Source organism: Lates calcarifer, unplaced genomic scaffold (genome assembly GCF_001640805.2).
Source record: "Lates calcarifer isolate ASB-BC8 unplaced genomic scaffold, TLL_Latcal_v3 _unitig_1239_quiver_1097, whole genome shotgun sequence".
Lineage (NCBI taxonomy): Eukaryota > Metazoa > Chordata > Actinopteri > Centropomidae > Lates > Lates calcarifer.
In genome coordinates, this window is record NW_026115384.1 from 1 (window position 1) to 27,235 (window position 27,235).

Sequence of the window (27,235 nt, forward strand, 5' to 3'; positions counted from 1 at the left end):
CTACGTGCTCTTATGAAATCATCAGGATTATTTTTTTCAAACTTGACAAAGCTCCTCCAGAGTAGAAACTTTATACAACTGTTAATATACAGTAGGTATTCCTTGTGATATGTAAGCTAAATGTTGGTGGTTTTAACACATTTAGTCACAGTGACTTGATCATTTCTTAAATGCTGAGCAGCAGGAACTACTGATACCTCCTGTATTTAGTCAGTCTGACTCATGCATTAGTAAAATATGACTTTAACATGTGTTTTGTTCTCTTATTATAAAGTGTTGCCATTTCAACAATGTCTTTAGGGATTTGCGTGCTTGTCTGCGTTGTCCTTTTTTTACTAACTCTTCCACCACAGACGATGAGTATCTCCATAAGTCCCAAGGCTCAGTCTACCTCACCAACGTGATCACAGAAGAGTCCAAAGAGTTCTTGAGCAAAGACAAATTCGTAAGTTGGTCCCCTCATGTCCATCTTTTGTGTAAGCAACACAAACCACATGATGTCATCATGAAAACTCCACACCCCTCCAAACAAACGCAGTGTTGTCAGTGAGGTCTTGAGGAGGTGTTTGTGAAAAGTTTGTTTTCTTTTCCAACACAGAATGAAAAAAAGCTTATGATTACCAACTGTCTGCTGACCGAAATATGTTTTCATGAGCAACCATTCCAAGGTACACTAAACTTCTATTCACATTTATCTATGCATGTTTAAAGCTCTTGAGTGATCACACATCTCCTTATTTTGTTTTTTTCACATCAGCTGTGGAGGCATTCATTTACAGCTTCATATTCACTGTATGATGTGAATTCAGAGTAAGTACCCTAATTATGTATTTTCATTTTTTTTTTTTTTTTTTCCAATGAACAGTATTTACACTTTAAGATAATGCAAGACACTTGTATTGAAAACATCTGCCTAATAGCTTATGTTAAGCATTTGAAGCTGACACTTATTTTACAGTAAAAATGCTAATGCAGCAGCATTAGAACATACTTGAAAGAGTTTACTGCAGCTGCAGATGAAGAAGTAAAACTCACAGCAGTTCCAAATCCCTGAGGTATTTTTTCAATTCGTTTCAGCAAATTTTTCACACCCTCTGACATTCCTGATGAAGTCCAGTACTTCTCCTGGGCGCCCATAGGGAACAAACTGGTAAGCTTGGACAGACAAATGATTGGTTATGTGTACATAACTTTGAGTGGCACTTCTGCTTTGAAATAGGTGATAGATGCGGTGATCGAGCACAACCTTTCCCAAACACTTGAGCAGAGTGAAAAGGCTTCAAAATGGGTTTCTGAGGGTCCAGAAACAAGCTCAGCCATTTCTGAACCTGTGTATTCATATTTCTAGGCCTTTGTCTGGGAGAACAATGTGTATATAAAGACCAGTCCTGGGTCCCCAGCACAGCAAATCACATTCAATGGAAAGGAGAATTTCATTTTAAATGGGATTCCAGACTGGGTGTATGAGGGTAAGTGACATGTGTACAGAATTTTTGTCAAACAAACATGTAATCATTATCTGGTTAATAACTTGTATTTACACTTTGTATTAATAAGAGTTCTCATCATCTCCATTCTGCCTGGTCATGCTGTGTGGATTGCACGTACACCCGTTTAGATCTGATCACAATTCAAGCCAGACCACCTCTTAATGTGGTGTGCCTGGTCTGATTGCATTCTGAACCCAATGCATTCTGCATGCATTTACAGCTGCATTAACATTCCTTATCCAGATACAGATCATAGTTTAATGCTGTGTTTAAATGGGGGTAATCAACTATATCAACTAACTGGAAAGTATTTCCATTTTATTCTACTTTACACTTTTTGTCTTAATATATATTGTTGCCCAGTAAAGGACAGATGCAACAGAGATGTACTGCAGCTTACATCATCAGTACACATGCATTTTTAGCACAACTGCAGCAGGAGGAACTGAACTTCTAACCTAAGCCAGAGGAAGTCCTGAATGCTAACTCAGCTCCACACTTTCCCCCTTCCAGAGGAGATGTTCTCATCCAGTCAGGGCCTCTGGTGGTCACCTGGGGGGAAGTACGTGGCTTATGCTGAGTTCAATGACACAGGGGTCCACAATATAGAGTATTCCTGGTACGGTGAGAACCAGTACCCCAGCACTGTTTCCATTCCATATCCAAAGGTGAGACCTACAGTACATTCAAAGCTTGCTGTGCTCTAACAAGCTTGTACTGGGATTATTGTATTGTTGTATGTCAGTGAATCGTGTGCTCTGGGTTCAGACTTGTTCCGTATAATCATTATCTGGTGTACATTTGTTGTGCAGCCAGGTACTCCTAACCTGTTGTGAAATTGTTTGTTGTGGACACTGACACACACAAAAAATTACTGAGGTTGTTGTTCCAGCCTCATTCAGCGCAAGGTAATGGAACAGTTTACTACGCAGATCTTTTATGTTAGACCCTCAAAGAAAATGAGAACAGTGTCAGCTGTTTTTCTTTCTTGCCCTCAGTGAGCACTACCTGGCCACTGTTACTTGGTGACAGATAACCGTATTGCTGTCAGTGGCTTAAGAGAGTACAAAACCACCTCATCCTTCAGATCTACAACTTGAGTGAATCCAGATGGGATCCTATTGAGGTAAAACATTGTGTTATGATACATATATTATTGCATTAGAACTTTTTTTTATCACATGAGATATTAGGTGTTGCACAGAGCTACTAGACACTCAGCTTCATGATGAGTACACAAACCATTTTAGAAGCAATAAAACCTACACTCAGAGACACTTTTTACTGCCAGGGAGGCTAAGGAAAGGGTTTATTCTGTCTAAATTGCCTTCATGTCAGCTGCTAATGTGACACCAGCTGCTATGCATTACCAAGTTAAATTTAGCTGCACATAAACAATTTAAAGCATAGGTCCATGTTTTCCTAAGTCTGTCTTAAAAATATTTACGTCCATAGAGTGCTATTTGTAGTGTTCCTCATTTTCATACTGGCTGTGAAGAGATCCCTTCCTAATGTGATGACTCATGCCAGCAGCCCCGTGCTTTGAGTTAAATGCTAATGTCAGCATGCTAACAATTTCAGTGCTAATGCATGCTGATGTTTAGCTGGTGTAATATTTACCATGTTTACTGGACCAGGTTTACCTGACCTGCTGGTGGCACAAGTCAGGGGATCACCAGACTCAGTAGGACTTTACCTCTGGGCACCATGGACATCTGTACAACCTTTCATGACAGTCCATCCAATAGTTGTTGAAATATTTCACTCTGGACCAGAATGGTGGACCAACCAAGTGGCAATGTTATCCCTGGTGTCACACTGCCAGCATGACTACATATGCATTCCAAAGATCATCCAAGCCATGATAAGATAATATCAGCAGTCTGAGTACCAGATTCTCTCTTAGAGTTGGCATCCACCTACTGCAGCTCAGCAAGGAGACAATAAGGAAATTTCATGCTGAAAAGATTAACACTTGAGGAGAGACCATTTGATTTGGTAAACTCAGTGCTCAAGCCTCAGATTAGTTTCATCATGAAGGAGCTATTTGTAAGTTTTGATTTTGCCATATAGCTAAGCTATTAACGGCTTACCAGTCCAGAGGAAATGTTGCAAGTTCAGCATCAAATTTCATTCCTTAACTTGAAAAACAGTCACCTTGAGGTGCTTCATCTAACAGTTTTGTGTTGCGTGTGTAGCAGCAGCCTTTCCAGGGTTGCTAAATTCAGGTCTTTGTTGCAACTTGTCTTAAACTGATAAGGGTGGTGTATTGCTATAAAAAGTTTAGTACAGCTATAAACACCACTTGCCCTTTGTTTTACAGCATCTGGAAGTGAAGAGCGCCACAGGCTGGATTGGACGGGTATGTCCAGGTTTTTTTGTTTTTGTTTTTTAAATCAGCAAATCTCATGAAAAAACAACAAACTAAACCAACAAATAATATATCCTACTAACAGGTACTGTGTGTTTATCAAAGCCTGACATATCATATCCCTCTGTGCTCCACTGTTGCACAAAACAACACACACACTAGTCTATTTTGACTCAGTTCCACATACATTGTCCTGTTGTCAGATACCGTCAATCCATCATTGAAAAACAGCAACAAACAACAAATGTACTATTTCTACACAAAACTAGTTTCCAGCTGTTTTAGGGATTACTGAGCTTTTTATAAAAATGAAGCTAGATATTTTATTTACATATTTTTAGAGATTTACATCTTCAGTAGGAACCAGTAGGCCTGGGGGCTGAGAGGTAAATTAACACACTGTTGGTTTTAGTCACTGGATTTGACAACAGTGAGAAAATATAGGTCAATGGCAGCCATATCCTTAAAAGACATGTTAAAAGCACCCATAAAAGACATCACGCGCTAGATTCTAATATTCCTGTTTTTCCTAGTTCTCTCCACCAGAACCTGTTTTTGCTGAAGACAAGGCCAGCTATTACCTGCTGATGAGTGACACCAAAAAGTACAAGCACATCCATCATGTTGTTGGGGTAGGTAGCGTGATTACTTTGGTATAACGCTGGCCAGTTTCAACAGCCATATTTTACCTCAGTGTACCATTTGCTGTTTTTGAGCCTTGTACAATAGCCCTCAGGAATAGTTTACTATCACACGTACTCACATGCATTCTGTTCTGCCATACTCATGCAGGGAGTGGCCACACCAATCACCTCTGGAGAGTGGGAAGTCATTAACATTCTGAAAGTCAAAGCAGATAGTGTGTAAGTTGTAATTATCTGTTGTATCAGCTGCACATACCTGTTCACACATCCACAAGTCTTGACATTCTCACAGTGTCTCTTTCAAAAACATGCATAATGAACTGGTGTATGAAATATGTTCTTTCTCAATTTATAACTCTGTTTCCAGTACTTTATGGCTGATTTATGATGTTACATTGAATGAAACAGTCAAACTCAAGGTGCCATATATTTTATGGCCGCATCATGTCATGACATGGAAATATTTCAGCTGTCTCTAATTTTTAATTTTATCTAATTCTTCTTAAGTTTTAGTCATACATTTTTGGCATTTCTGTGAATGTTGGGATCTCCAATGACAATGATGACATCAGGAAGAAAACTGCACACACTGACAAATACACACATCAGTAATGCCCCATGGGCTGAATTCTTCCTTTGCTACAGCCTGAAGTCCTCCTCCCCTCTCATTCATACCAATTATTCCACAGATATTATTCAAGTAACGAAGACGGCGGCAAGCCAGGAGGAAGGAATGTTTACAAGTAAGGGTTCCTGCTTGTTAGTTGAAGACGTGATTTCTTTATTTTAAAGTATTTCTTTCATATTGACAGTGTGTCTGTGTGTGTGTTTAACAGGTGGACCAAACAAGGGACCAAGTGTCTGACTTGCACATTACATGGAGAAAAATGTCAGTACAACTCAGCTTACTTCAGCCACAATGCCTCCTTCTACCGTCTGAGCTGCAGTGGTCAGTTACACTTTCTTTAACTTTACCCTCTGACTCTTGTAATATAGAACTATCTGTATATCTATATAACAATAATACTGATGTAATTTGTATTCACAGGTCCAGGCATTCCTTACCATTCTATCATGGATAACAGGAATGATAAAGGTAAGCCACTACTTTAGACTTGAATCTGAAATGAAATAAAGGAGCAGAAAACATTTGCTCTAATGAGATTTCTATATTTTTACATTTGTAGAGCTGAAAGTTCTGGAGAACAACACTGCATTTAGCAACCTGATATCTGACATCCAAATGCCCTCCATGCGCCGCGGTACCATCAAAGTTGCTGGATACAGTAAGTGATTTCAGCTACAACCAACCAACAGTTAACATTTATGTCAGTGATGGAGAATAACGAAGTTCATTTACTCATGTACTGTGCTAAAGTACAAGTTTGTGGTATCTTTACTTTGATTTGTTTCCATTTTATACTTCTACTCCTTTACACTGAACAGGGAAACATTGTACTTTTTACTCCACTGAAGAGTAAAAAGAAGACAAAAACAAATTTGTGATACAGAGAGCAATGATGCTCTATGGGATTGATACAATTTTATCATCTATATATAAATTGACACTGACATGCCGATTAGGAAAAGCAATGTTATTTATTTATAATATGAATAGTAATGCATCAAGAATAGTTTCCTGTCTGACTTCTTGCTGTGAGGTAGGCTTAGACTGAGAGCAACTATTACAAGATATGTTGTAAGAAATAAAAGATAAATGAGTACGGGTCCCGTTTGATCATATAATGACTTTGTGCAGAACCAGTTCTTTTACTTTTTAAAACTACAATACATTTTTTCAGATAATACCTATGATACCAATACCTATAATACCTTTAGTAGTAATACCTTTTGTAGGATTTTGAATACAGGGCTTTACTTGTAAAATAAAAATAAAACTTGTAATAGAATATTTTTTACATTATTGTATAGCCTCTTTTACTTAACTAAACATCATTTTAAAACAGAGAATTATTCGTTCTCATCTATGTTCATATTTTTGACAGATCTCTGGTACCAGATGTTTTTGCCTCCAGGTTTTGATGAATCCAAGAAGTACCCTCTACTGATTGATGTGTAAGGATGCTTTTTTTTTTTTTTTTTTTTTTTTTAAAAAGCAATAAAATAAAATTTTAAAAGTGAAAATGTCAAAGCTTTTCAAAGGAGGGCTATAAACTGACACTGAATTTGCCCAACCTTTTAGGTATGCAGGTCCCTGCAGTCAGAAAGCAGACTTCACCTACAGGGTCAGCTGGTCCACTTACCTGGCCAGCACAGAGAAAATCATCGTAGCCAGCTTTGACGGAAGGGGAAGCGGTTTCCAGGGCGACCAGTTAATGCATGAAATTTACAAACGTCTGGGAACCTATGAAGTGGAAGATCAGATAACAGCTGCCAAGTAAGGAAAGCGAGGATCAGTTCAGACCAATCAGTGCATCTCAGACAAACGACTTCACCCTCTGCCGGGAAAGCTTGATAAAACTGGATCCTACTTGTTTCAGTTGTTAACCTGCTCCCAGGTGTACACACACACGTCCTATGTTGATCAAGTTCAGATCCATATGAGCTCCTGCCTTGTCTTTTTTTGTCTGTCTTAATTTTTAGGGAATTCATCAAAATGGGTTTCATTGACAAAGACAGAGTTGCTATCTGGGGCTGGGTAAGTAGTTTCATATTTGAGAGGTCAGTAAAATGGCTCTGAGAGTAAGTTAATGTTTCACTTAGCTCTCAGTGTGCTTGAGCTTTACTTAAGACAAGAGATGAGCTACAGTAATGTGCTGTTTATCTTCCTCAGTCTTATGGTGGGTATGTAACATCAATGGCCTTGGGAGCTGGAAGTGGAGTTTTCAAATGTGGAATGGCAGTGGCTCCAGTTTCCAAATGGGTTTATTATGGTATTTTTTTGTCCTTTTAAGCAAGTTCTTCAGTTGGACAACCTCTCCAGACCTGGTCCACTCTCTTTAATGACACATAATGTCTGCAATTATCTGTCTGTCTATTTCAGATTCCATCTACACAGAGCGTTACATGATGGAACCTTCAGAGAATCCTGACGCCTACCTTGTAAGTTTCACACACATGGCCTCTCCTTTCTTGTTTAGTCATGTCACTGCCTGTGGTCACCAATAAACACAAATCTGATTGTGTGCAGAACTCGACAGTGACTGCCAGGGCCAAGAATTTCCATTCAGTGCAGTATCTCCTGGTTCATGGAACAGCTGATGGTGAGTAATGCAACATAGTAACACAACAGGCTTTCCAGGTCACAAGACAGAAGTCAGGCCTAAGTTATTATGTCTGACAACTGTCAGAGCAAGCAAAGGAAATATCTAAGAAAAGAAATGCTGTTCAAGGCAAGTAAAAATAGCAAGAAGTCATTGTATATGCCAGTACCTGTCATTAACTAAAAGTTCACTTGACACAGCCTACATACATCTACAGTGTACACAGTGAAATCATACAACAGTATAATCTGATAATTACATTTCAGACTGCCTATATAAGATTATAAATCAACATTATACACATGGCACAGATTCAATGCAAAAGCTAAATAATAATAGTACTAAAAACATACTGTACTAACAATCACATCTTTGTTTGTCACTTAGATTAGAATATACTTTTTTCTTTTATAAACACACATTAGATTTTTTTTAAATCTTGTTTTTATGTTAAAGAACCCCAGTGATGGTGTGAACAGCTTTAGAGCTGTTGGTATGTGGATTTTGTTACTTTCTGACAGAGAAGAAAGCTGGTTCCCCCTGTGACTAGTCTTTATGCTAAGCTAAGCTAACCAGCTGCTGGCTGTAGCTTCATATTTAATGTGCAGATATGAGTGGAGTTGATCTTCTCATGTAGCTCTTGGCAAAAATACATTGCATTTCACAAAATGTTGAATTACTCCTTTAAAATTAAACACAGATACTGTCTGTGTTCAGATAATTAATTGCTATGGTTTTGTTGACCTATTGATCTTTAGTTTAGCACCACCATAAGCTAAAACTTTGTATCTGAGCTTCAGCTCATAGTATGGTATCTTTGAAATGTACTGGTTGAACATGTGTTAAATTTGCAGTAAATAGTGAGAATGGATCTCAGAGATCTGTTGACCTTTTCCATTCCATTGAAAGCTTTGTTAATGTCTTGTTTGTTATGTTTTTCCAGACAATGTTCATTTCCAGCAGGCAGCTGAGATCTCAGAAGCTCTGGTGGAGGAGCAGGTGGACTTTGAGGCAATGGTGAGTAATCTGAAAAACCCAAAGCGGAACATGACATGTTTTCATAAGGATTCAAGTGTGTCAAGTTTAAAAATCCATGTGATATGAATAAAAAAAATACCAAATACCAAATCCTCTTTCAGTGGTACACAGACAAGGATCATGGGCTTGAGGGTTCAGCCCATCAACACGTTTACACCCACATGAGTCACTTCCTACTGAGGTGTTTTGCCTAAAATCCACTGGAAACATCTTTTCAAACCAACATCTGCTTTTAATGTCTCATGTGCATAGAAAACATTTTTTAACATTAAGATTTTAATTGTAAATGCAGGCTTGATTATTATTGTTTCCTAATGTCAAGGAAAAAGTCTTATTTTGTTTTTAAAAGCACTTATTTTGAGCATAAACTTGATAAGTACAAAGTCCAAGTCATAATGTCATTCTATGTTTGTATGTGAAATGTTGTCTTGCATCTATTTAGTTAGGAAAAAAAACACGCTTCTCTAGAAATTATGACTGAAATTTTTGCTTTGTTAAAGAAGTAATGACCTGACCTGAGAAAGACCAGATGAAATAATGTTGTGTCAGAGTGAAACAGTGCTACATCTAAGAGTTTTTACAGTGTGGTATTAAATGATGCACAGAAACATAATGCACCTCAGTGATTTTATACAGTTTTAATAAATGTATGATATTCATGACTATTTTATGTAATGATTGTTTTCTTAAATAATAAAGAATTAAATAAAGAAAAACTCTTTAAGTGAAATATCACATGCTTCATCTGATTTCAATGGGATGTACAGCTGCAGGTCATCAGTGGAGAAATGATATGAGAGGCTTTATTTTCCTAAACACAGACCACAGTAGAAGCATGTAATCCAAATAAAATGGGGCCTAAATGGAGTCTTGGAGTGCAGCATGAAACATGAGCAGAGGGGAAAAATAATCAATCACCAACTGAAACTGAAACAGATAAAATATAAGCCACCTCAAGGACTTACACTGAATGCCTGCTACACAGCTAATGCATGTGTGGAATGGTCAGAGAGATCTCGCAAAATCTCCAGGGTCTAAAGACAACATTAAGTACTTTGTTCCCCCAGCAGAGTTGACTCAGAGTTGACTGCATGCTGAAACATGACTGGACTTTGTGTTGCGATATGAGACCAGCCAGATGGAAGTCAGATATTTTTGATTATGAGTGAAGTGTCTTGATAACTGTTAGATGAATTGCCATGACATTTAATCCAGATACCCATTGGGCCCCAGAGGAAGACTCTGCAATGATTTTGGTGATGTCCTGACTTTAAATTTAGGGTCACCATTAGGCTAGCATTTGTAGTTTTCAGTGAAAGATTTCAACAGTCGCTGGATGGATTGCCATGAAATTTGCTACACACTCATGTTGAGAGTGTGTAGCAACTGGCTGTTAGTGAAAAGCTGAAAACTGGCTGTTAGTGGGGCTTACTCAGGATCAGAGAGAGAGATCGCAGGATAGGAATGAGATTTTATTTTGTAAAGTTAGTGGATAAAGAAATTACCTCAGGACAGTTAATGGAAGTAAGGAAGTACTCTGACGCTGTACTTTAGGTCTATGAGATCTGCCTTGATGTTCTGCTGATCTATTTTTGTTTTTTCCAGCAAATAAAATATATGGCACGGTATGTTAGAGTCATATAGCAGCAGCAGTATTTTTTTTTTTTTTTTTTAAGAATCAATGTGTATTGGACAATGGCCCTTGTAAAACACAGATAGCTGCCACTGATGCAAAAAACACTCAATATTTCCCATCTTTCAAATTTGTTCGGAAAGAACCCACAAATACTGACTCACCTCCCAGATACGATTGCACACATATCACTTCCCATGATGACACAGTAGCACATTAAAGCATCTCCCCTACTTTCTGTTAAACAGGATGAAATGCGATTGTTTGATCTTAACACCTAAGTACCAGCTGGCATCACGCATGAATGACATCTTTCCTCTCTGAACAAATGCTCTGGTTGTTCATTCGACCAATGAGCCAGGGCCCGTGTCTAATGGGTTGAGAGTAACAGGTGGACCTGGCAGAGTGGTAAAATTGGTCCACCTGAGCAGAGTCATCCTCCTCCACCTCTTACAGTATATAAGACCACAAAGTAGGAGAACCCAGTTAGATACAGACACCAGCAACAAGCAGTGGAACTACCTGCACAGTTCTTTGGAGAGAAAGAAGAAACGGTGAGCTGTGTTTTGCTGCTCATCTTCAGCTGTCTGATTCAATATGCAGTGTTTTTTAAGCTAAATGTGTGCTGCGTGCTGTTCTGTGGCATAGGTTATAACCATGAAAAGCATCTACTCCCTGGCTGGCATCCTTCTGGTCCTCGGCTTCGTCCACAGCAGCTGGCAGGTTCCTCTGCTCGAGGCTGATGACAGCTCAAGGTACAGAAATCCCATCTAAACGTCACCTAGTTATGTTTTTGTTTAAGGGACCACAGGTTCTACTGCTTTGAGTTCCTCTGTGTGCAGAAAATGGAAGCAGTGGGTTATGTGCTCTACATCCTCTCATTCTCTTGTTCCTGAGCGACTGCTGCTGCGAATGTGGATCATCAAATTTCTATAATACAGAAAATTGTAAGAAAATGGGAGAAATATCTGAAAATGTAAAAAATGATTATGCTTCACACCTGTGGTGCAAATACATTTAAAAGATACAGATGGAGCATCATATTGACAAATCATACTAAATATGATTGGTCTCTTCAGTTACATTTTTAGGTGTAATTGCATCTGAATAAAATAAATATTCTATATTCTTTAAAAGCAAATGGGAGCCCAAATTTGGACAAATTGAAAAACAAACTGCATCTCTCTTCTGTTTCCTGATGTATTAACGTAAATGCTTACTGGGCTTCACAGTGTTGGGACACACCTTTATTCTTCTTGTTTTCCTTTCTTTTTTTTTTACTTATACAAAATGACATGCATGTATACAGTGTATTTACAATGGCAGTTATTTGTCGTATAAAAAGGCCATGTGTGTCATATTTCTAAGATTTTTCTGTACTGCAGTTTCGAGGCAGACGACACGTTAGTGGCTGAGCCGAGGGAGCTGTCGAACATGAAGAGACACTCAGAGGGAACTTTCTCAAACGACTACAGCAAATACCTGGAGGACAGGAAGGCACAGGACTTTGTTCGGTGGCTGATGAACAACAAGAGGAGTGGGTCAGTGTGGAATCCATTCAATACATTTTTCATATAAATTATACCATATGTTTTTTTGTAAAAAGCGCTGGCTTATTTTTCTTAAAGTAAAAATAGTCCACCATAATAAAAGTCAAAATCCTACAGAAGTATTATTAGCATAGCAAAAGCCAAAATTCTTATTCTGCACTAAAATGTCTCCTGTTACTGGTACATTCATTATACTGTATATCTGACATTATAATTGTTAATACATCATCTGTTGTAGCTGAACCTTTTTTTTAATCTTCAACATTGTGATATGTTTCTTAATCACGTTATATATAAACTCTTCATCTGTAACTTGTAACCACAACTGTGAGGTAAGTGAGTGTCACTGTGTGTTTTCAGATCTGCAGAAAAGCGCCACGCAGATGGGACCTTCACCAGTGATGTGAGCTCTTACCTCAAGAACCAGGCAATCAAAGACTTTGTTGACAGGCTCAAGTCTGGACAAGTCAGAAGAGAGTAGGCTGTCCCTTCTTTCTTCTACTACAGTACCAAAACCCCTAATGGCCTGCCTGCCTGTGTCTGATTCCACCATGACAAGACAGACAGAGAGATGTTGAGTCAGAGGGAAAGAGCTAATCAACTGCCTCTTGTGCCACTTCACCTTTTTTCCTTTCTTTGCTTTGTTTCTTGACGTTTCTTGTGGTTGTGCCTAAATAAATCACCTGAACTTGTTGCACTGCGTTGATTAATATCTTACACCGTGCGATGATTGCGTGAGACGATCATATCTGACACAGAACATGCAAGAGACAATGATCATAACAACACGAAATCACAAAGATAGCAATGATAAGAATGATGATTTTTTTTTTTTTTTTTTTTGAGGAGCAACCGTTTCCACACTGTGGGGTCACTAACCGTTAGTGGGCAGTGTTTACATTGTGTGCCTGTGTACATACTCAGATCTGAAAAGGACAGGTGGGGTGAAACGCTCAGCAGGAGGCATGTAGATGGAAGCTTCACCAGTGACGTCAACAAGGTGCTTGACTCCATGGCTGCAAAGGAATATTTACTCTGGGTCATGACCTCCAAGCCCTCAGGAGAAAGGTAAAACTGAGTCACATGACTGAACTGATAATTGTTTGAGGACTGTTTTTACTCTTCAGGCCAGGTGTGATTTTTATCTTCTCTCTTTTGCAGTAAGAAAAGACAAGTGGACCAATGAGACTCACACTAAGGGAACCATCTGTGCACTGTATACTAAGCCATACACAGGAGGAACAGAAAGCCATACTGCTTTGCATGTTGTAATGTCACCACTATATTTAAATTTGTAAGTCTTTTTTTTTTTACTTCATAACTATATGTGATGCAAAGGTACAAAACTACTACTCGTCTGTGGTGTTTGTGGTGCACCAGGGAGAAGAAGTGAAATTCAGGACATATTTTTTCTACAATTTTAAATTATTTTCTATATTTATAAGGTGAAAACAAGAACACAAAAAGTGAAATCTCAGGTAGATAGATAGATAGACAACACGTGTGGTGTAGTTGGTTTTCATTGTATTTTATCAATCCGCTCTGCAAAATAAAGAATTTCATTGTGTGTGTGTGTGTGGCAGCAGTTCATCACTTCGTCACTGTCTTGTCTGATTCAATTCAATTCTGAACCTGGTATGTTGGCTGGTATTTTTCTGCCAACAAATCCCATGGAGAGACTGAAGCCACATTTCACCTTTCACCTTTGTATCCCTCCGCCACGCCCTCCCCATTGGATGTTTTGTTTGAAGAGCAGAGAGGCAGAGAAACGAAGTCGAAAAACAGATTTAAACCAAACGTAATTACCGAAAGAAGAAAGAAGCACGGATGCCAAAACAAGTTATGAAGCTATTTTTTGTCGAACACGAGTGAGGCTGGATGCTGAACACACCTGCGAAGGTAAGGCTAAGGAGGTAGCTAACTAGCTAGCGGGCCAGCGTTAGCATTAGCTCGTTAAACGTGGGTTAGAATATGTTTGTGTTACAATATGTCTCTGTGTGACAGAGGCGTCCCTGACATGAGTTGTGGACCCCCAACCAGCCAGTCACGATGACGTTGTAGGCAGTTTGAAGACAATCCAATTCCAATCTTGGTCAATGAAGAATGACACAGTGAAGCTCTGTGCCGTCTGAGAGAAATGTTTACGGTCAGGGAGTTAACGAAGGTCAGTTACTTTGTACTGCTTCAGATGTTAAAACAGATTAGTGGTCTAACTAGTTATTAATGGTTTCGACACAATCTGCAGTGCAGTGCACGGCTGTCGCTGATTGCTGTAACTCCAGCCACATGATTGGTACAGTCTTAAATGTCTGTCAAGAAAAAGTTGTATTGCGATCACAGCGAGTCTTCGTACAATGAAGATGTTTCGTTAATATTTTGTTAAATGTTCAGTAATGTAATGTTCATTTCCTCCAGGTGTCACCACTGTCTCCATGATCACCGAGACGGTTCAAGTGGTGTTTATGTTCAGTTTATGTTCTCGTATAATCGTATATTCTCTGCAAATAAAATGTCAAATTGAAGTTGTAAACTGTAAACCTAATAATATTCACTTTCATACAATATTAATCCTTTATCAGTCAGTTTCAGCTGTAATAGGCAGTAGTGTATTGATTATTTTCCTTTGTATGTTTCTCCAGGTGACACCACATTTTCCAGGATTGCAGAGATGGGTCACTGAGAGTCTTTGAACACGGAAGAAGTTCTTTGAGACTAAGATTGAGGCATCCGGGTAATTCACAAACAGCTTTACATCAACAGTCCAAGTATTGATGTTTCTTTTCAGTGTTCAGTATATCAGAAGTATGTAGATGTAAGTCATTACTAGAAGTAGTTTGTAAGGCATAAAAATGTCAAAGCATAGTATATACAATAGTATGTTGTTAAAAATACCATGGTATAGTAAGGCATGCAAAGCCATCAGATATATATACAAGACAGGATGTAACAATATGAACAGTACTGTGTATTTAGTTAAATGTTCAGTTTCAGCTATAATATGCAGTAGTGTGTTGATCATAGAATTTAGAAGCTCTGCTGTGGACATATGGAAACTCTCAACGATCGTTTCGTTCTGTTATCGCGCGTTTATATCGCGTGGCTCACGTTGTCTTTGTTGTTGTTTGTTACACTTGTGTTTTCCAGGTTTACTGCTTCAGCCGCTGCAGCCTGGACACAAACACCAAACAGGTATGTGTCCTGACAAGCTCGATTACGAATCTTAGTCACAGTGTTATTCTTCAAATCCTTGCTATTTAATGACTTTAGTATTGAATTAGGGCTGGGCGATAAAACCATAACCATATATTTTGAATAGTTGTCACTTCATTTTCTGGGGTTGAACTGTTGATGTGGAATAGCTAGTAGTGTATTGATCTTTTTCCTTTCTATGTTTCTCTTTGACCTCCTCCAGGTGTCTCCACTTTGTCTTTGTACAGTGAACAAGTTCTTTGAGACCAGGACACAGGCCTCCAGGTATTTCACAAACACAAGAGCACTGACACTGTAGATCTTCAGCAACTCATCTCAAGTCTGAATAGTTTGATTTGTCACAAAAACACTTAAATCTTTATTTACATAGATCAAATTTCAATGGATTTCAATGAATTTCAATTTCCATCCACTGCTGTTGTGTGAATATGAGCAGCTTCTTCTAGTTCACACTCTGGTTTCTTTGGAGATTTACTGTTCTATCTTTTGACAGTTTGAAGAGTTCAGTACCCAGAAACTCTGTGCTTTTATTTTGATGTGTTAAGAGTCAGATCTTTACATTAATGTTTGTTGTGTTTTTCTCCACAGGATTCAAACTGGAACCATGGACCCATCACAGAGAGAAGAGACAGACGTGAAGACAGTGTTACTTTATTCTTTTCACTCTGACTTGGTCATTATCTCAACTGTACTTTGACTCTTTAAACTTTTTGTCTGGAACAAATTAAAGCTACTGTAACTTATCAGTCTGAATTAGGGTTTGTCAACAATGTGGCTGCAAAAATATGGAAACTATATGTATAGTCAGAACAGAATAGAAACCCTTTTGATAATTAGGTTTGACATTGATATACATTAGAGATGGCAGAGAAAAACGAAGTGTTTTCACTTGAACAACAGGAAAGCAACACAGTTTACAGCAGTTAGATGGTGGAGCTCTTTTATTTCATTAACAGCTTCATTCTTTCATCCACTTCAGGTCTTCAGCTGCTGTCGTCTTCTCCTCCTGCACAGACAACAACACGCATTGATCACACAAACTCATCTGTAAGTCCAAATAGTTTTTTACGTGACATTTTACTGTTAAATTAAGTGACTTCTGACTAGACTGACAGGTTTTAAAACTTAACAATACTGTGACAGTTTTTGACACTGTACTGTACTGTTACATTTAGTAACTCCTGACTATATTGTGACTTCTTTACTTCTGCATTGCCTTTATATTACAAAGCAGTTCTAAATTTACATTTAACTTTTACCGTTGCAAACTACATCTAGTAACAGATTACTTTGACTTGCTAATTGCTTTTACATCACTTCTATTACACTTTCCTGATACACAGTGCTCTGTGTTGGACAGTGTGTGAATTACCTGGAGGCCTGTGTCCTGGTCTCAAAGAACTTCTTCATTGTACGAAGACTCTGTGAAACATACAGAGGAAAATGATTGATACATTACTACCTATTCCTCATCAACAGTTCAACATTACAGCTGAAACTGAACATTTAACAAAATAGATAGATAGATGACTTTATTCATCCCCGAAGGGAAATTCGGTTGTCACAGTAGTCCATATGTGAATTCAACAAAAATACAACAGTACAAGATAGAATAATATAATAGCATAAAATAGAAAGATATATACACCATAAATAATATGCTATGAATATGTAAATTGAAAATGCAAAGGGATACAAATATAAAATATAAAAACTAAATGTCAGTGTAGTTAGGAGTAACTAAATGTCACAGTACTGTTAAGTTTTAAGTATAACTTTTGAGTCTATTTTCAAATTAACATCACAAAAGTGATCTTGTAATGCAGAAATGCCAGGTTTTCTCTACTTGCAAATAAAATGTAAAATTGAGGTTGAAAACCCTAACTCTAACCTCTGGCTAATAATATTCACTTTGATACAATATTAAATACAGCAGCAGAATATTCTTTAGAAGTATTTATTTGAGTAACATAATCCTTTATCAGTCACAACAACAACAATAGAAAAGGGCATCATATATACAAGACTGTGTACACAGTGATAGATTGGATTTGAGTACTGATATTGCACTGTTTGAAATAAGAAGTGAAATACAAGTCAAAGTAATCTGTTACTAGATGTAGTTTGCAACAGTAAAAGTTAAATGTAACTTTAGAACTAAATTGTCATATAAAAGCAATGCAGAAGTAATAGTAATCCAAAATAGAAATGAAAGTTACAGTATAGTCTGGAGTCACTCAATGTAACAGTACAGTTAAGGTTTAAAACGTGTCAGTCTAGTAAGAAGTCACAAACTGTGAAACTGTGCTGATGAAATTGGGCGTCCTACTCTGGATACCAATCTGTAGGGGCAAGGGGGAACTGGGGTGGCAACCAAATCAATAACCAAACCAATAATACAAGAACACTTTTGTTGTTTTCTTTGTCCAGTTTTGCTTTTAAGAAACTAAGTTCAATCCTGATCTAGCTCTATTTCACTCTTTAAAAAGGAGTGAAGGGGAAATGTATATGCAGGTAGAGTTAATCAGTAAGGAATAACACCTAAGATGGTTAAACAAGTTTCTTTTGTCAGTTGCTACTCCAGCCCTACTATCCCCTGTTGTCTTTTCAGCATACGAATCGCGGCAGCACTGTTTTTTTTCTGCACTGCGATTGGGTGTCTTGTAAACATAGTGTGTGTGTTGTGAGTGGGTAGAATAGCAGCGACATCTTGTTGTCAAAGATGCGGTCAGTAAGGGAGCACAGCTTGAGGATGCAGTGGCCTTTTGGTCCCTGTGTGGTTATGTATTTCTGTGTCTTTTGTGTGTGTGCGCATATGTGTATGCGTCCATGTGATTAACTTAACCAGGGTTGCCAGCGTGCAGAGCGAACCAGGCCCTGATGTCATCAAGCTTTTAAACTTGCAGCGACTACTCTCCAGCTATGTCGTTTCTGTAGCTTTGCATTGCTGTCCAGAGTGCTGCGCTCGGCTTTGTGATCTAGAAACAAAGGGACAGACGGCTATCGTTGAAATATTAATTTGGTAAATCAGTTTGTTAATACCTCCACGGTCTTCACTCGGAGCGAACAACTTCCGCGAATTCAACTAATCAGAAGCGATTAGGCGGAGCAGAATCAGTCGACCAATCAGCGTTTCGTATGCTGACGTTGGTCGACGTTGGCTGGACCTCGAGGAGGAGAGCAGGTCGGTGGAGGAACAATGGCGAAAAGTCGAATGAAAATACAGAGTAAAATCAACGTTTTACGCCATCGTTTTTACCTGGGGTTGTTGTCGCTGTGAGAAACTTTGTTGCCGAAGAAGCGCGGATGTTACAACGAGCCAGTTACAACACACGCCGAGCTCACCTGCAGCAGGAGGTAAGGCTAACAAGCTAACTAATTAGCGGCGTGCGTTAGCATTAGAATTAGCATTAGCCATTGCTTCTAATCATATCTGTTTTTATCGCCAGTTTTTTGTGTATGTTTGTAACGGGGACGGATGAAAATAGCGGTTCCATCATATATCGTCGTACATAACAGAGTTTAGCGTCATTGGCGTTGCATATTATCAGTTTCAATAATCATTATTTATTGTCCTTGTAAACAGGAATTGTCGTCCTGAAAGACAATATAATGCAGGCTGTTGTAATTGTAGACTGCATACGGAAACACGCAGTGTTAATGAACGTGAAGTTCATGAAGAACAGAACAGCATTACATTCATACATATACAGCCTGAGTCGTTAACAGAGTAACAGCTCTCGATGTTTAAGATGTCGGCAACTTGAGCTGGTGTAGCGCACGTTAATTCTGTCGGACTCTAACGACACAATGTAAAACCGCAGCTGTCAACAAAGCCAGGAAGACTTGTCACGTGTTGGAAATCTGAACCTGGATTAAATATAAACATTCTATGAAGTGGTACATGTTCATATTTCCCATCATTAATACCGCACGTTTTGGTATGTAGTTTACAATTACAACAGCCTGTCGCATTATATTGTCTTTCAGGAATAATCCTCCCACACACACACACACACATTTAAAGGATTACGATTGTCTTTGTTTTAGTGTTTTTCAGTGTCTTACACTGTTGAAGTTTTGCTGGTGAAAAGTTTATTAGAATGAGTTTTTCAGCTCCCACCTCACACACCAAACGGGTGTGTGTCATAAACATTTCCTCAGTGTGAAAAGAGTGAGTTATTAAAGTCAGCAGCAGTTTGACTGTTTGAATCTCAGCTCAGACCTTAGTATTTAATGAATTTGAGCTAAATGAGTTGTGATTATTCTGTACATTTCTTCAGTGATTAGTTGATTAAAAAATAATGATATTGCAGTTAATGTGATTAATTTCTTATTTGTTGGTTCTTCAGGAGGTGAGGACAATAAACAACCATCACCAATAAACAAGAGGCCAGAAGATCCAGGACAGGTAATTTAACAACAGCATCACATCAAGTGAGAGATACAGAGCACCGATGTGACACCGCTCTGGTTTGATAAGAGTAAGAGTAATTTCATTCTTTAATTTGACTTTAAGGTAAAGACAGAAACAAATGAACAGTGGACACGCGTGCAGGCATTTTTGACGATACGTTTTACGAGGTTGTTGAGGATCTTAATTCCGATTCTTCTGCGTCGTATCCAGGGGGACGAGACGGGACTCGGCTCCTGCCGCCGTCACGGAGAGGTATGTTTTTCTCAGCGTAGGAACCAATGAAACACACCAAGTATGCAACCAGACAAATAATGTGTTTTTGAAAAAAAGACAAAAAATGTGCATCAAAAATGGTCATAGTGTAGCAAGGCGTGAAAACCACTCCAAAAATGTCATAGTGTAGTATGAATAGAATAGAATAGAATGCCCTTTATTGTCATTTTACTAAAAGTACAATAAAATTGGAGAGGTCCTCCTGAAGAGTGCAAACATAAAAATATACAGAAACAAAAAATATATATATAGAAAAGATATACAAAAACAGTGCAACTCTATATACAATGAGGTATAGGCGTGAATGTCAATATATTGCACAGGTGTGTTGTATTGCACAGGACGGCATATCATAGTATAATAAGGCATCAAAAACGCTCAAAAAATGTCACAGTATAACTTTTGTGTCTGTTTTCAAATTAATATCATAAAAGTGATCTTGTAATGCAGTTGTAATGCAGTCACAACAACAACAATAGAAAAGGGCATTATATATATCTACAAGACAAGCTGTAACAATATGAACAGTATAAACAGGACTGTGTACACAGTGATAGATTGGATTTGAGTACTGATATTGCACTGTTTGAAATAAGAAGTGAGATGCAAGTCTCACGCAAGTAATCTGTTACTGGATGTAGTTTGAAACAGTAGAAGTAATACACTGTGTTCCAAATTATTATGCAAATGATATTTTTTCTCTGATTTTGCTATATAGTAAATGCAAATGACACTCAGCATAATTTTCAAGTCATCAACTGTTAGAATATAATTCAAATGTTTTTGAACAAACCTCCCAATGATAATAGTATTTTTTTCAAAAATAAAAAACTTAAAATGCACTGTTCCAAATTATTACACAGAACAGAGTTTCAAAACATTTTATAGGTTGTAAAGAACTGAAAATGGGCATTTGTTGACTTTGCAGCATTAGGAGGTCATATTTACTGACATCAAAAGCTATTTCAATCAAAAACGTCTTCACAGGTCAAGTTACATTTTAACATAGGACCCCTTATTTGATAGCTGCTTCACAATTCTTGCATCCATAGAACATGTGAGCTATTGAAGAGTTTCTGCTTGAATTTCTTTGCAGGAGGTCTCGTAACAGCAACGCCCCGTACAAGAAGGGCCAGCGTCGTCTCCAACCGCTGAGAAGACCGAGGTTCTTCGTAGCGAATAAGCCGGTCAGGCGGGCCGGCTCCGTCCCGGACTGCTCTTTGGACTCCATCGAGGAGGTGGGTGAGGGGAGGATGTTTGCCTCATGTATTTTTGACGGTACATTTCACAACTGCACAGAGAGTTGTTTTTCTAATGCTGATTGCTGCACTTTAACTTTGTTACTTCTGTTCTATTTTCCTATTTTGGTCACCCTTGTTTCTCGCTGCTGTAACGTGAATTTCCCACAAGTGGGATAAATAAAGTCTATCTAATTTAATGTAATAGTAATTCAAAATAGTCCTCACAGGCAGAGCCGGTGCAGACGGTGGTAGAGGAGAGTCGAGCTGAGGGAACCATCGGAGTGAGTCTGTACGTCAAATTTCTAAGAGCTGGAGCAAGCATCTTTACTCTGCTTGTTGTCTTACTGGTCAACCTCCTGGCTCAGGTACGCAAGAAGACACAGAGAAAACTAATTATTTTTAGAATTATTTCACTTTCTACATGTTTGCTCACTGAGAGAATGTGAAAGAAGTGATGACATGAGAAGTATAAATCCTTTACGATTACCTCTTTCCCCTTGTAGGTAGCATACATCATGCAGGACTGGTGGCTAGCTTACTGGTCAGTATGAAAACCATTAAGAAGACATAATTCTCCTCAGTGTATTTAGGTATTTTATTTATTTGTATTTATTTTTTAAGTCATTTCATACTTGTTTCTGACTGATCAGGGCTGATGAGCAAGAGAAGCTCGGTGATTATAACAGCACTATCATCCACAACGGACAGAACATCACCAAAGAGCTGGACACAGCTTTCTACCTGGGCGTTTATGGGGGTAACCTGAAAACACACTATGTTATTTACTCTGCTCAGTGTGTCTCCTGCACTGTGTGTACTGTGTGATGTGTCAGTCAGGTAAAAGAGGATATTTTTTACAGGTTTGACAGCAGCCGTCATCGTTTTTGGCTTCATGAGGAATCTGCTCCTGTTCAATGTGCTGGTGAGGTGCGCACAGGCTCTGCACAACTGCATGTTCAACTCCATCCTCAGAACACCTGTGCGCTTCTTTGACATCAACCCCATCGGTGAGCAAAAGTTTACACATCAGCGCATTTGGCAAAAAGCATAAACTGACTGACTTAAGAAAAAGATGTCATCTCGAGTGCTTAGTTTACAGTTCAGTAGTTTGATGATCTGTGTTCTGTCTCACCTCAGGAAGAGTTCTCAACAGGTTCTCTAAGGACATCGGTCAGCTGGATTCTAACTTACCGTGGACCTTTGTGGACTTCATCCAGGTGAGGACAGATGTCAGAGCACTGACGCAGCAGCTCATTCAATTCACACAATCAATCACACACCCATCCTGAGGAAGAACCGCATCCTCATCATCGACGAGGCCACGGCCAACGTGGACCCCAGGTACTGTGGCTCACATCTCATGGACAGGATCACACTGACAGAATTCTTGTACTAATGTGCAGGGAACTGTGTGTGCTGTGTCTGTCTCTGCAGGACAGATGAGCTGATCCAGAAAACCATACGAGACAAGTTCAGAGAATGTACCGTCCTCACCATCGCTCATCGTCTCAACACCATCATAGACAGTGACCGCATACTGGTGAGTACAAAGAGATATACTTTAGATCATGTGATTTATGCGTCTACAGCTGCTGGTGTAAAGTGCTGCTACTGTCTTACACGCAAGACTAAGACAGCAGCATAACAGGGCATAACAGGGCCTTTTTACTGAAAAGTAAGATCTTTTAAAGTTACTTTTAAAAATTGAAAAGCTCATAAATACACTAAACTCTGCAAATTCAACAGAGGACAGTTATTTAGTTTAACTTGAAAGGTGACGTGAAATCATATACTCCTCATATACTAATCACAAATGTGATTTTGTGTCCAGGTTTTAGATGCAGGGAAAATCCACGCATATGATGAGCCTTACACCCTCCTTCAAGATCCAGAATGTGTCTTTTATAAAATGGTGCAGCAGACGGGCAAGCAAGAGGCAGCAGCCACCCTGCCTCTGGTGAAGCACAGAGGGCCTCATCCACTCCAGCTGGCGAGGAGACTGAGGAGGACAGAAGATTTGCAGAGGCTCCACCCTCCACCCTCACTGTGGCCTTGAATGGCTGAGCCAAATCTATGCACATTATGCTTCATATTTATCATATGTAAACTAATTGCTGCTCAGTATACTGATGTCGCACAGAAATTGCTTTTAACTGGCTGCCTTTAAAAACTGTAAAAAAGTGCCTTATTTTACATTTGCAGCAGTTTGTACGTGTTCATTTAACCAGTGACAATGTGCAGCTGACCATAAATACAAACTGTTGCACAGGATTAACAATCACCAAATCTAACAAATGACAGCAGCAGAAGTTTGATGTTGTATGTTGTTTCCTTGAGATTTACTGTTGTACAAACATGTTCCAGCCTTTACAAACAGTATGAAAAGGAGATTTTACTACTAAAATGTTCTGGTCATGTGTATTCACTCCACTGACTTGAGAGTTCACAGAGAGGAAGGTTGTGTTTTACATGTGTCATGACTATCAGACATGTTATTACTTTGTTTTTTTCAACTGCCAGTTTGTACATTTGTTATGTCAAATACTACATACTACTACAGTCGGCAAACAAATTTAAACTAACCTTCGAACCAACCACAAACAACCGTTTGTCAGTACTGTGAGAACACTTGGTACCGCAATTTTTTGTCGAACAGTGAGTCGAGTGACACTTTTTGAATGTTGCCTTCATTCTCAGGTCCAAATGAGAAAAGTAACATGTAATGGTAAAAGCTATCTAAGCTAAAGCAGAAACAATGTAAACAAAGTAAAAACAATGCAGAAGTAGTAGACTGCTAGCGGTCGTAAAAAACAAACAAAACACCACATCATCAAAAATGTCAGAGTTTAGACTGAAGCCTCCAGGTAATTCACACACACCCTTGTTGTGTTTTTCTCCACAGAATTCAACCATTAAATCACAGAGAGAAGAGGCAGACGATGAAGATGTTTCCAGAAGGTCAGTGTTTATTCTTTTTAGTCTGACCCTGTCATGAAGGCTGTTTGTACTATGTACTATGACGTTATTTTATTATTTGTTTTTGAGTGTTGTTCTTTTCTTACTGTAATATGTAACCACAATCCTGTTCATATTGTTACAGCTGTCTTGTATATATAATGCCCTTGTCTATTTTTGTTGTTGTTGATTATGTTACTCAAATAAATACTTCTAAAGACGCTGAGTATTCAATTTCACCATTATACTATAGACGCCTGGGCTCCCACTGTGAGTACACCAACATCAGGAAGGGAAGGCTTCTGATCTGAGTGAGGTAATTTTAAGCAGAGATGTCTTGATGCAATTTCTATGATTGTTAAGTATTTAAGAATATAAGTTAACAGGAATGACTGTTTCTCAGCTGCAGTGACCTCCTTCAGACTGTGGCGAGAAGAAATGAAGTTCTGCCCCCCCAGTCAGGTAGCGTGTGTCGACATGACAATGACATTAATTATTCTACGCTGTTAATTTCGCACAGTATATTTTGATGTGGTCTAGCGTTGTATTTATCACTCACTCGTCAGCCTGTGTTGTCATATATGAGCCTCATTGTGCAATGTGAACAGTTCAACCAGTCATTACTCCCTGCAATTCTACTCTTGTATACTGTAGTTTAGTCTTGTTCTTGCCGTTAATATAATGGATCATTATTGTGTCTCCGAAAATTTCAGCTGTCCACGCACCGGAGGGTCCTGTTCACTCTTCACCGCAAACTGTGAGTACGTTTGTCTGCCGCAGCTTGGAGTCGAACCCGTGCTCTTTGAGTTGTTAAGCCGATGCTTGTCGGTGTGAGCTAATCTGCCAGACGACATGCCGGTAGCATCTGCTCTATGTCATAGCATAGCGACCCCATGCCGTTAGCATCTGCTCTATGTCATAGAACTCTTTAACTTTAAACCAAACTAACGAAACGAGAAAGAACATAAGCAGTTGCACCTCAAACTTCATTCAGTAGTCTAGAAGTAGTAGTTTTGTAAGAGTTTTCTGTTTTGAAGTGGTTTGTAAGAGGTTTCTGTTGTTGTGTTCATTCTGTTCTGTAAAATTTCAGCTGGTTGTCTCTTATTGTTTCATAACCCCTTCTTTACACCTCTCAGAAACGCCGGGTGGGACGGACCCCACCCGACCCCCCCGTTGCTCCATCGCACCGTGAGGTCCCCTTCGCCACTGGACGGCTCTTCACCCCAGTCTGCTGGCAGCTGCGGGACGCGAACCAGCTCCCGGAGGAGCTGCTTCTGACGTTGCAGCGCAACGCTTATCCCACTACACTACCAGAGGCCGGGGCACTGGGAGAAGCTCACACACAGCCTTTCAACCAGCTAGTGGGCAAAGTGAGTATCTTCTACTGCGTGTCATTATTTTGACATGTTAAGAGTCACATCTTTACATTAATGTTTGTTGTGTTTTTCTCAACAGGATTCAAACTGGAACCATCACAGAGAGAAGAGACAGACATGAAGATGTTGTCAGGTCAGTGTTTTCACTTGAACAACAGGAAAGCAACACAGTTTACAGCAGTTAGATGGTGGAGCTCTTTTATTTCATTAACAGCTTCATTCTTTCATCCACTTCAGGTCTTCAGCTGCTGTCGTCTTCTCCTCCTGCACAGACAACAACACGCATTGATCACACAAACTCATCTGTAAGTCCAAATAGTTTTTTACATATTAGACTCCTGACAGTTTTAATATTTGACTGTACTGTTACATTTTATTGTATCAGATTACTTTGACTTGCATCTGATTCTGCTTATTGCTCTTTCCTGATACAGTGTGTGAATTACCTGGAGGCCTGTATCAGATTACTTTGACTTGCATCTGATTCTGCTTATTGCTCTTTCCTGATACAGTGTGTGAATTACCTGGAGGCCTGTGTCTCAAAGATCTTCTTCATTGTACAAAGACTCTGGACAAAGTGGAGACACCTGGAGGAAACATACAAAGGAAAATGATCAATACACTACTGCCTATTCCTCATCAACAGTTCAACATTACAGCTGAAACTGAACATTTAACTAAATATTTTTATGCCTGACTATAAAGTGACTTTTATTTCTATTACTTCTAAAATTAGATTACTTTTACCATTACATACTACTTCTACATTTACATTTAACTGTTTCAAACTACATCTAGTAACAGATTACTTTGACTTGTATTTCACTTCTTATTATTTCAAACAGTGCAATATCAGTACTCAAATCCAACTATCACTCTGTACACAGTCTTGTATATATAATGCCCTTTTCTATTGTTGTTGTTGTTGTTGATTATGTTACTCAAATAAATACTTCTAAAGAATATTTTGTTACTGTGACATTTAGTGACTCCTTACTATGCTGACATTTTACAACAGTTTTGTGATGCTTTACAGACATTTTGGATCACTGTTACTTCTGCATTGCTTTTATATTACAAATTACTTTTACTATTACCTCTAATATTAGATTGCTCTACCATTCTACTGTTTTTCTTATTACATTTTACTTCTAAATCTACTGATTACTTTAACTAACTAATGCTAATCAGCTGAAACTGAACATTTAACTAAATATTTTTATTTTTATTTATATTTTAAGTGACTTATTTCTATTTTGGATTACTATTACTTCTAAAATTAGATTACTTCTACCATTACATACTACTTCTACATTTACATTTAACTGTTTCAAACTACATCTAGTAACAGATTACTTTGACTTGTATTTCACTTCTTATTATTTCAAACAGTGCAATATCAGTACTCAAATCCAATCTATCACTGTGTACACAATACTGTTCATATTGTTACAGCTTGTCTTGTGTGTATATATAATGCATTTTTGTTGTTGTGACTGATACAAGGATTGTTACTCAAATAAATACTTCTAAAGAATATTTTGACACTGTTTAATATTGTATGAAAGTGAATATTATTAGCCAGAGTTTTACATTTTATTTGAAAGTAGAGAAACTTGGCATTTCTGCATTACAAGATCACTTTTGTGATATTACTTACTTACTGAAAATAGACTCAAAAGTTACACTTGAAACTTTACTGTGACATTTAGTTACAGTTTCTGACACTATACTGACAGGTTTTAACAGTTTGACACCTTACTATACTGACATTTTACAACAGTTTTGTGATGCCTTAATATACTGAACTGAC

General features: G+C 38.5%; 2 protein-coding genes, 1 long non-coding RNA gene and 1 pseudogene across 5 annotated transcripts; all 4 read left to right on the forward strand.

The window, feature by feature from the left end:
- The first annotated feature begins 274 nt into the window (after positions 1-274).
- LOC108887517 (dipeptidyl peptidase 4-like) lies at positions 275-9,497 on the forward strand (annotated as a pseudogene).
- Positions 9,498-10,791: 1,294 nt separating this feature from the next.
- LOC108887514 (glucagon-1) lies at positions 10,792-13,517 on the forward strand. Its single transcript, XM_018682977.2, has 6 exons — positions 10,792-10,954; positions 11,049-11,155; positions 11,786-11,941; positions 12,311-12,427; positions 12,875-13,018; positions 13,112-13,517. Exons 2-6 carry the CDS (start codon positions 11,058-11,060, stop codon positions 13,134-13,136), a joined length of 540 nt encoding a protein of 179 aa, XP_018538493.1. The 5' UTR covers positions 10,792-10,954; positions 11,049-11,057; the 3' UTR covers positions 13,137-13,517.
- Positions 13,518-17,882: 4,365 nt separating this feature from the next.
- Positions 17,883-22,631, forward strand: LOC108887515 (ATP-binding cassette sub-family C member 4). Its single transcript, XM_051067185.1, has 10 exons — positions 17,883-17,887; positions 19,513-19,515; positions 19,788-19,829; positions 20,947-21,088; positions 21,319-21,456; positions 21,595-21,632; positions 21,742-21,848; positions 21,952-22,098; positions 22,229-22,432; positions 22,526-22,631. Exons 1-9 carry the CDS (start codon positions 17,883-17,885, stop codon positions 22,378-22,380), a joined length of 774 nt encoding a protein of 257 aa, XP_050923142.1. The 3' UTR covers positions 22,381-22,432; positions 22,526-22,631.
- A 530-nt stretch (positions 22,632-23,161) lies between these two features.
- LOC127139325 (uncharacterized) lies at positions 23,162-26,961 on the forward strand. Of its 3 annotated transcripts, XR_007809505.1 has the most exons (9): positions 23,162-23,816; positions 23,994-24,049; positions 24,300-24,362; positions 24,450-24,508; positions 24,760-24,803; positions 25,183-25,416; positions 25,502-25,555; positions 25,660-25,727; positions 25,935-26,961. It is a non-coding gene; the product is annotated as an uncharacterized LOC127139325 (long non-coding RNA). The 3 variants fall into 3 exon arrangements; XR_007809503.1 differs by lacking the exon at positions 23,162-23,816 and having other exon boundaries at positions 23,823-24,049; XR_007809504.1 differs by lacking the exons at positions 23,162-23,816; positions 25,935-26,961 and adding an exon at positions 25,857-25,880 and having other exon boundaries at positions 23,823-24,049.
- The last annotated feature ends 274 nt before the right edge of the window (positions 26,962-27,235 follow it).

Excerpts from the sequence above, each read along its gene's own strand:
- LOC108887515 (XM_051067185.1), top strand. Across the intron at positions 21,457-21,594 it reads TGGTCAACCTCCTGGCTCAG|GTAGCATACATCATGCAGGA; the intron begins GTACGCAAGAAG and ends TTCCCCTTGTAG. Across the intron at positions 22,099-22,228 it reads CTTTGACATCAACCCCATCG|GAAGAGTTCTCAACAGGTTC; the intron begins GTGAGCAAAAGT and ends GTCTCACCTCAG.
- LOC108887514 (XM_018682977.2), top strand. The coding sequence starts at position 11,058 with ATGAAAAGCATCTACTCCCTGGCTGGCATCCTTCTGGTCCTCGGCTTC. Across the intron at positions 11,156-11,785 it reads GAGGCTGATGACAGCTCAAG|TTTCGAGGCAGACGACACGT; the intron begins GTACAGAAATCC and ends TCTGTACTGCAG. Across the intron at positions 13,019-13,111 it reads TCCAAGCCCTCAGGAGAAAG|TAAGAAAAGACAAGTGGACC; the intron begins GTAAAACTGAGT and ends TCTCTTTTGCAG.